The sequence below is a fragment of the Ixodes scapularis genome, unplaced genomic scaffold (assembly GCF_016920785.2).
Source record: "Ixodes scapularis isolate PalLabHiFi unplaced genomic scaffold, ASM1692078v2 PGA_scaffold1__304_contigs__length_218370807, whole genome shotgun sequence".
In the NCBI taxonomy this organism is placed as follows: domain Eukaryota; kingdom Metazoa; phylum Arthropoda; class Arachnida; order Ixodida; family Ixodidae; genus Ixodes; species Ixodes scapularis.
The window spans coordinates 75758837-75768334 of NW_024609846.1; the positions used below are offsets into that span (position 1 = coordinate 75758837).

A 9498-nucleotide genomic window follows, 5' to 3' on the forward strand; every position below is an offset into this window, starting at 1 on the left:
ACGTACGGCATCAATCTCTTACAGCGATTAAAAAATACGCTTGCATTTCTATGTGTGTGCACCAAGCATGCCTATTGGGTCGTAATTTGGAACTGAAACCAATTTTCCCGGGGTATCTGGCTACCGTTCTCGACAAACATCCGAAATAATTTAAACAAAGCGGAACATTTTATTTATTACTGTGATATTGTATTACAATATATTTGGTGCACTTTGTAGAATTCAGTGAGTATAATATCACGAAAAGTTGAAACGCTCATCAACGTGATTTGGCAACCATGGCAACGCTCCGAATGTTTCCAAACTTTTCCGAATCGCTTGGGATTCGGCTACTTTTCCGAATCTTTCCGAACCTTCAGATTCGAATAAAGATTCGTCCGATCACTAGTGATAAGCTAAACTGGAGCTAACCAGATCTCAAGAACTTGTTCTGAAGCAAGAGATACTGATGCAGCAATCGAGGTTTTGAACATTTTACTTTATGATGACCCACAACTTCACAATGAAACACAGCACGAAACGCAAGTAAAACATGCGATGCAACCACCAATGTGACTTCACATTTGAAAAGTAACGTGCGTAACGCTCACTGAAACAGATAGTAAAGTAGCTGTCTAACGTTTTACTGCTGGCGCCGGTTTGCAAGTTAGCCGAAAAGCAAATTACGGCGTTGAACTCACTCGTGCGCTGTTGTGCCCATTCCGTCCTGGCGGTAGTGGCGCATCATGAAGTAGGCGACCTCGAGCACCCCCGAATTCAAGCACACCGTCTCGAAATCCGGGTTGCTTGTTAGGCAGCCAGGTTGCCTCGACGCGGCGGCGGGGTACTCGTGGCAGCAGACGCACACCTCAGCTGTCGGCATCTGCGCGCAACATCCGCACTGGCACCTTTGGGAAAGAAGATAAGAAGAGAACAAGCGTAAATGACACATACAGCGGTAAAATAAACAGCGTATCACCCACCAGTCGGTGTTGCCGATCCGCCCCGTCTCGTCAAAGGCGCCGTCTTCGTCCTCGGACATGGCCGCCTGCTCGTCCTCAGAGCCCGAACACGACTCCGATGCGCGGCTGTCGTATACATCACACGTCGGAGTAGCGTCGTAGGAAATCATCCCCAGGTCGGCTGTCCGCCGAAGAATGTCAAGCTCTAACGGCGTCAGGTCCTCGAGCGTACAGAACTCCGCCATGATCGAAGCTCGAATGACAAAGAAGTTCGGCCGGTGCGGCTACCTCGGGATCGCTGCGCGACGGAACGTCGTTCAACGCCATTGGCCCGAGATCGTTTTGATATGCGTGCGATGACCAATGAGAGTGGTTTCGTTTTCGGGTGGATCCGAGGTTTGGCGGTCTTCATTTACACTTTTATTAAAGAAATAATCACCGTATGACTATATTTTTTGGTTTTAGGGATACTTAGGGTGTCTTAATTCAGTTGTCACCATCAAAACACGAACTCAAAAACCACTTGAGTGCCCCTTAAAGCACCCACCCTAATTTCCTATCGAAGCCCAACTCAATGATCCCTTCCAGTATGCAGCAACCACTCCGAAACTCCCTCATAGTTACGGTCCATCCCTCCCTACCCAGACTCGGCAAACTAATTATGGAGACCACTTTCCACCTCGTAGACTCTACAGTTATTTCTAAAGCACCCACCCTAACTTCCTATCGAAGCCCAACTTAACGATCCCTTCCAGTATGCAGCAACCACTCCGAAACCCCCTCATAGTTACGGTCCATCCCTCCATACCCAGGCTCGGCAAACTAATCATGGAGACCACTTTCCACCTCGTAGACTCTACAGTAATTTCTAAAGCACCTACCCTAACTTCCTATCGAAGCCCAACTTAACGATCCCGTCCAGTATGCAGCAACCACTCCGAAACCCCCTCATAGTTACGGTCCATCCCTCCATACCCAGGCTCGGCAAACTAATTATGGAGTCCACTTTCCACCTCGTAGACTCTACAGTTATTTCTAAAGCACCCGCCCTAACTTCTTATCGACAGCCCAGCTTACGATCCTTTCCAGTACGCAGCAACCAGTCCACAATGCCTCAGACTTTGCTCCCTGGTACCACGCCGTGCGGCACTCCGACATGTCTTGCGTGCAGACACACCGGCCCTCCTCCCAACCTGCCAATGAGAATTCCTCCGGCCCTTCAAAATTGTCACAAATATTAAATAATTCTGCTCTCCACCTAGTGAAGGCACATCTGAGATATCATAATAACCACTGTGCCCAGTTACGCCAAAAGCTCACCGTCGCTAAGACTCCTCAAGTCCCTTAACTCATCTTTCCATTCTCACTCATGCAAACTTGTTGACAAAATTCTGGAAGTCAACTCGTATCTCTATACCGATGGTCTCACCTGTAAATCAAGGGAACTAGACACTCTCTTGCCCCGAAATGATGAGGCTGCCGTCCAACGCAATGATGATGTCACCATACGAGACAATGTACCCCTCACTGCCCCTGAACACGTTATCTTATCGAAGGGCCTGTCCTTCGTCCCTGCACTTCAAAGCCGACCTTACCCTTTTTTTGTTGTTACATGTGGACAGCGAACAATTCTTCCGATGCCTACTTTTAGATGCCCACTTCACCCAGCATCCGTCTAACTTTAACCGCACCATGTTCGACACAGTTAAGTATTTAAGAGTCCTGCTTATTAATTAACGTGTTTTCTTTTGGTTAGGAAAGTTTATCTCTCCAGAGTTGCGTCGGCATTGTGTTTTTTTAGCTTTCTACGTTTGGGTCGGCGGGGCCAGAGCGGCCGCGACGCGGGAGCGGTCCCCCCGCGGTCGTTAAGGGGCGTCTCGGGTTTCGGGGGTCTGCTCGGACCGGGACCGAAAGAGCCCGCGCTGGAAGATGCTTGTGGCTTATAGCCGAATGTGCGTGTATGCAGAGGGTTTTGCCGCTTTGTATAAAATTGTCGCTTTTTGCCCGATGCAATAACTTAGCGGTTGGCGCCAGTCAGGCTGGGAAAATTGCAGAGAACAACTCTACGAGGAATTTAGGTTTGACCGTTAGGGCGCCAGGATGACAGCTCGCCGACCATTGGAGAACAGTGTACCACGTGTGAGTGGCGGAGTTTGAAGAGATTGGTCGGTTCCTGAGGGGAAAGGAGGCCCCTACGGACATACAAAAAGAGCGCGGAGAGGATTTTGAGGGATTCGGACTTTGGATTTGATGGAGAGAAATTGGGGACGGGGGTCGAGACTTTAGACGAGGCAGGATGGTTTCCCAAGTTGGGACTTGTAACTAGAGTGTAAATAAATGCACATAGTTCTATTCAAGCAGTGAGTCGACCCGTCACTCAGCGACGTTCGTGCCACCACGCTCCAGACCATCGAAGCGGAACCTGCCTCCCACACCACCGGGAGGACTTTAACTGGCGCAGTCGACAGGATGGTGGCGCGATTTCCGGTGAGACGATGTGGCGGCGACCTGCGGGCAAGTACGTGAGCTTCGGCTCAACGGCGGACGAGGCAACATCCACGTGAGAAGCCTCGTGGGCTCCGGCCGGAAGTGACCAGGACGACATCCCCGTGAGAGGTCTTGGGGGTTTCGACCCGACGTCAACGGTGGACGAGGCAACATCCACGTGAGAAGCCTCGTGGGCTCCGGCCCGAAGTGACCCGGACGACATCTACGTGAGAGGTCTTGAGGGTTTCGACCCGACGTCAACGGTGGACGAGGCAACATCCACGTGAGAAGCCTCGTGGGCTCCGGCCCGAAGTGACCAGGACGACATCCCCGTGAGAGGTCTTGGCGGGTTTTGACCCGAAGTGGACGAGGCGACATCCCTGTGAGAGGCCTCGTGGGTTTCGAACCGAAGAGAACAAGGCGACATCCTCGTGAGAGGCCTTGTGGGTTTCGACCCAAAGGGGACGAGGCGACATCCCTGTGAGAGGCCTCGTGGGTTTCGACCCGAAGAGAAGGAGCGAACGGAGCAACATCTACGCGAGAAGCTTCGTGTGCGGCGGTCCAAAGTGCAGCGACGACGCAGCATCGTCTACGTGAGGGGTTGCGTGGTGTTGCGACCCGAAGAACAGACCAGCCGGGCCCGAACCCAAGACCAACTTCGGCGGGTGACGTCCAGCGACACCGGAGAGTCTACGCCTCAGGAGCAGCGCACTGACACAGGTGGGACTCATTTCTGTTTCCTCCGGGTTTCGCATGTCAGTGGTGACTCGGTCGATGACCAAAGGAGCTCAGGAAGCGATGAGTGAGAGCGGCGGTAAGAGCCCGGCCATGCTGGACGACGTGTCGGAGGGTGGAGGGAGTAAGAGCGAGAACGAGCTGAAGCTAAAAATTGTAGCTCTAAAACTGGAACTCCAGATCGCACAAATTAAAGCGAAGCAGGCAGAGGAGAAGTCGTGTCGCGACGGAAAAGACGAGGCCGAGAGAAGCCAGATGTCGAAATACGCAAAGGAGCTGCGCGCAGTGTTAGCTCAGATGCCAGAGGCCGAGTCCATGGTCCCAGGGTGGTTCAAAAACGTAGACACGCTGTTCGCGTCAATGAGCATACCAGCGGAAGTACAGGGGGCGATCATGCTTCCGTTTCTAACGGAAAGAATGAGGGCTTTCAGCACGAATCAGTCAGACGGACGAATAATGCCGTACCCAGAATTGAAAGACAAAATTCTTAGGGAGCTTAAGATGACCGCCAACGAATACCGGATGTTATTCCTCACATCTCCAAAAACGGACGGCGAGTCGTGGGCACAATTTTCCACGAAACTGGAGACATTTTTTTTTTGTACTATCTGAACAGTCGCGAGATTCAGACTCTGGATCAGCTGAAGCACCTCATGGTGTCAGATAGGTTGAAGCAAGTCATGCCAGACGAGGTGAGAACCTACGTTCTCCAAAATGAGACGAAAGGGTGGCTTAGGCCAAAAGAGGTGGTTGAGCTGGCAGAGAACTTTGACGAAAGCCGTCGTGGGAGAAAGCCTCAAGGCAGGGAGAAAGCTTCGGACAGCGCACCCGTTCGAGGGCGAGATGGACAGTCGTAGGAGACTGTGCTGACGACGACTGGCGGTGAGGGACGCGGCGCTGACCGAACGAGGGCGATTCGTTGTTTTGGCTGCGGTCGAATGGGACATATCCAGAGAAACTGTCACCAACCACGAAGGCAAGCAGACGAAGGTCAGGGGAACCAAAACAAACATGACCCACGAAAATTGGTAGCCCAGGTGGCGTCTGTGCCAACGGAAACAGCAAAAGCATGCGTCAAAAGGGCCGGTATGAGCCTCAGGTGGGTGGATCTCGTAGTGGCAGACAGACCTCTGAAAGCCTGCCTAGATTCCGGGACAGAGATTACGGTGTTGAGATTGGAAACGGTTCCTGCAGCGTGCTTAGAACAGCGTAGAGGAACAATCAAGTTGAAAGGAGCGTTCGGAAAGGTGGTAACCGCCGATTTGGCATACGTGCCGCTGAGTTTAGTAGTGGAGGGCGAAAGTACGGGCCAGCAAGTCCTCACACTGTGTGCGATCACCGACGAGCTGTCGGACAGTTTGGGAGCGTTGCTTACGCCAGAGGTGTACAGAGAACTAATGCAAGTTCGATCGGTTCCCGAGAGGGAGGCGGTAAAAATTCAAGTGACGGAAAATGAGATAGACCAGGAATTCCGACACACTCCTGAGGACACGCTGGGGGACGAGGTGCTCGAGTGCGAAACCGCGGAGAACGGAGAAAAGACAGACGCGGACGGCGATGACCACGGCGACATCGAGGTCGAGCCGGCGGTCCAGACAGGTAGGGGGCACCCAAAGCCCACCGGAAAAATGGACGACGCCGACGGGTTGCCCGAAATCTTGAATGAGCGGCAGAAGCTTGAAAATCCGGAAGAAGACCGCGAGGACAACGCGTATGGCGAGGACCGCGGCGGCCGCAAGGCGAAGCACGTTCAGAGGAGAGCTGGCGCCGACGAGGCAGATGCACCTGCCGGTGATCCGATGACGCAAGGAGGCGAAAGCGAGAGCGGGAGCGATGGTGACGGCGGCGACGAGGGGACGAACCCGGTTGGCGACATCGAGCGCCGGGATCCAGGGAACCCCGGCGCACCGGTCACCGCAGCTCTGGGGATGCAGGGGCCGTCCCAGGCTGGAACGGAGCAGCCGCGCAAGAGGCGGATCGACAGGTCGGGGTCGGCGGTCGAGGGGTGCTCCGGGTCCGACCCTGCATCGGCTCCGGGTTACGACGCAGACGGCCACGGTGAGAACCTGGACGACGGCGAGGTGACGGCGGAAAGGGTCGTGATCCCTCCGATCCAGGCGTCGAGACGGAGGCTCCGACTGCGGAGAGGCACCGATTTCGGGACCGCGGCCATGTCGTCGCCGAAGGTCAAGACGGCGGTGCATCGCAGGGCGACTCCCGGGAAGAAGGTTGAGTCGAGCTACTACAGAAGGGGGAGTCTGGACGCAAGGGGCTGCGGGAACGGCAGGCGCGAAATGTACGCAAGGGAGAGGAGGAGGCCACACCGTTCAGTGCCCAGAGCTTGCACGCGTGAACAGCAGACTTCGGGCTTGAGCTCGGGATCGGCGAGTGCCGCGGAAGCGACTGACTGCGCGCCGGCCAAGGCAGTCCTCAGAACGTCTTCAACGGCGACGAGGTGGACGACAAAACGGACACGATTAGGGGGGTAGCTAGCCAGGGCCCAGGCTACTAGATTTTTATTTCGACCTTAGCCTACTTTTATTTCACTGCCCTCCTGATTCATGTTTATTTTGCTCTTCGGTTGGCCCCTCGATATTATATATACTACGAAATATATACTTTTTGTGTTCGGTTTATATTCTCTGCGGGAGAAATTTGAGTGTACACACGTAATTGAAACGTGTTTTGTAGCATGTCGAGGCTAAATAGACATGATTAGGGCGTGGTCATTCTGCCACAGTTTTGAGAGCTCCCACCACTGATTTTGCTGGACCCTGGAATGTACTATCGGGGAAAAATGAAATGCGAACAGAGGAGCGCGTGGCTCGCAGTACATGGTGCGCCGCCTGGAAGTGAGCCTAGGAGCGAGGGTGCGTGGCCTACTGCGACGTGTTCACGCCCCTCCCTCTGCGTTCCCCAAGCTTCAGCAGTGCGCCTCTTAGTGCGCTGAGAGCTATCACCGCTATCTTTGCTGGCTCAGCGCGTGCGGTGCAAAAAAGCTCGCCACACTCGCCGAGCAGGCAAAGATAGCGGTGACAGCTTTCAGCGCACCGAGAGGCGCACTGCCGAATCTGGGGGAGCGCCAATCAAAAGGCGTGAACACATCGAAGTAGGCCACGCACCCTCGCCCCTAGGTTCACTTCCAGGCGGCGCAGCCTGTACCGCGAGCCACGCGCTCCTCTGTTCGCATTTCATTTTTCCCCGATAGTACAGGAGTAGGTCCAACTTGTGTGTGATCGTGGGTGGCAGTTTGACTTTGAACATGAGAGCTATCACGGAAATCTTTATTTTGTGTGCCCAGTCTGGTGTGTGTTGGACGTTTTGCCTGCGGCAGCCGTTTTAGTGTTTCTGGTTTTGAAATTGTAATCATTTCCTTGTTTTTTTATCGGTGCCGTTTGATTTTGTTACATTTACGGATGAGCAGTTGGTGAACTTCTAGAACGTGATGTTGACGTTGTTGCTTTTGGTTAACTGTGGGCCAAGTAGTTGGTTCGAATATTTGCCAGTGCGATATTCGGGGAAGGAATTTATGTTGCGCTTACATCAAGTGTCAACGCAACAGTCTTGGTGGGGAGGAGTTAAGTATTTAGGAGTCCTGCTTATTAATTAACGTGTTTTCTTTTGATTAGGAAAGTTTATCTCTCCAGAGTTGCGTCGGCATTGTGTTTTTTTAGCTTTCTACGTTTGGGTCGGCGGGGCCAGAGCGGCCGCGACGCGGGAGCGGTCCCCCCGCGGTCGTTAAGAAGCGTTTCGGGTTTCGGGGGTCTGCTCGGACCGGGACCGAAAGAGCCCGCGCTGGAAGATGCTTGTGGCTTATAGCCGAATGTGCGTGTATGCAGAGGGTTTTGCCGCTTTGTATAAAAGTGTCGCTTTTTGCCCGATGCAATAACTTAGCGGTTGGCGCCAGTCAGGCTGGGAAAATTGCAGAGAACAACTCTACGAGGAATTTAGGTTTGACCGTTAGGGCGCCAGGATGACAGCTCGCCGACCATTGGAGAACAGTGTACCACTGACACCATTAACCCAAAGACTGCTATCCGGACCCCGCTTCCCGCCAAACACCCTGAAACTGACAGTTCAATCAAAGCATGTCGTAGCATCCTTGCCAACTCCTCTAGCAAACTAATCTCTAAATACCGCAACGCAACCCCACAAGAAGTTACCGCTCTGAAAGTCCTTCGAAACTGCACTGACCTCGTAACCAAGCCAGCCGATAAGGGTGGAAACGTGGTGGTCTGCACTCTGTAACGCCTACCCCTCTCTCAAGTTTACCTCGCTGATATCGAAATGCACTGTCAACTTCCTAGACTTAAAAGTCCTAGTGGCGGTCACAGGTTCCACAATTCTGTGCACTATAAACCCACTGACAGCCATAGCTACCTTCTTTACTCCTTGATCCATCCTAGATCCCAAATCAACTCTATTCCTTTCTCACAATTCCTTCGCCTCCATAAAACTTGCAGCGGCGAAATCGATTTCCGTCAACAGCTGAAGACGATGACCGCCTTCTTTACTGAACGTAGTTACCCACTCGACCTTCTGCGCAATGCGAGCAGTTGCTTCTCCAACATTTCGCGGCACTGCTGCTGCGACTCGCATCTTCCAAGTGCTCTAGTGGAGCATGTCGGGCTGCTTCAACACCGAGCCGAAGCAGCTTCTATGGCTATGTGGCCTTTTCCTTTTCACTCTTGTCAGCTCAGCTGCACATAACTGCTTGTGCCGGCCCTTATACCACTGCTTCGTCGGCCTGTTCTGGAACTCGTGGCATCATCACTGACATTGCCACTAGTCTCGGGTATCTTGGGGTCAATACCAGTGGCAGCCTTGATGCTGGCTATTGCACTGTCATCGTCAGCCCCACACAATTATTTTAGTGCTGCTTTTCCAGAAGGTACGAGTACCTCACACAGGTTGCTTTCTGCGATGCTTTTGCACTGCACGTCTGAAAACAAGTGAGGAGAATGTCACAAAAGTGGCCATGGCTGCAAGAAACTGCCATTTGTTGTTTGGAGACAGTGATCCCGGAAACTTGTAGACTCCTCTGTAATGTAGTCAGCTCACTTTGCCTACTTCTATGGCGGCCCCCAGCAGCAGATGTTTTCTGGAACATGTAGATATCTTAAGTAGCAACTGTGTAGCAACTGTATTCAATGTATATATGCAATACCTTATTGAACAATTTTTAGGATGTTTTGGAATAAAATTATGCACGTATCATGTAAACACACGTAGCATATTTCGCTTTGAAACAGTATGGGACCATAGACTGACTTTATGCAGCATTTCTTTTTATTTCCTTTTGGAGCATGTCAATTGGAATGTAAAAGCCGGTAAA

General features: G+C 52.5%; 1 protein-coding gene across 1 annotated transcript; it reads right to left on the reverse strand.

Moving 5' to 3' along the window:
- Positions 1 to 676: 676 nt before the first annotated feature.
- LOC120840196 lies at positions 677 to 2635 on the reverse strand. The gene is made up of 3 exons (XM_042290236.1): positions 2537 to 2635; positions 963 to 1144; positions 677 to 887 (listed from the first exon to the last, which is right to left on the reverse strand). The coding sequence occupies exons 1-3, from the start codon at positions 2633 to 2635 to the stop codon at positions 677 to 679; spliced, it is 492 nt and encodes a 163-aa protein (XP_042146170.1).
- Between the last annotated feature and the right edge of the window lie 6863 nt (positions 2636 to 9498).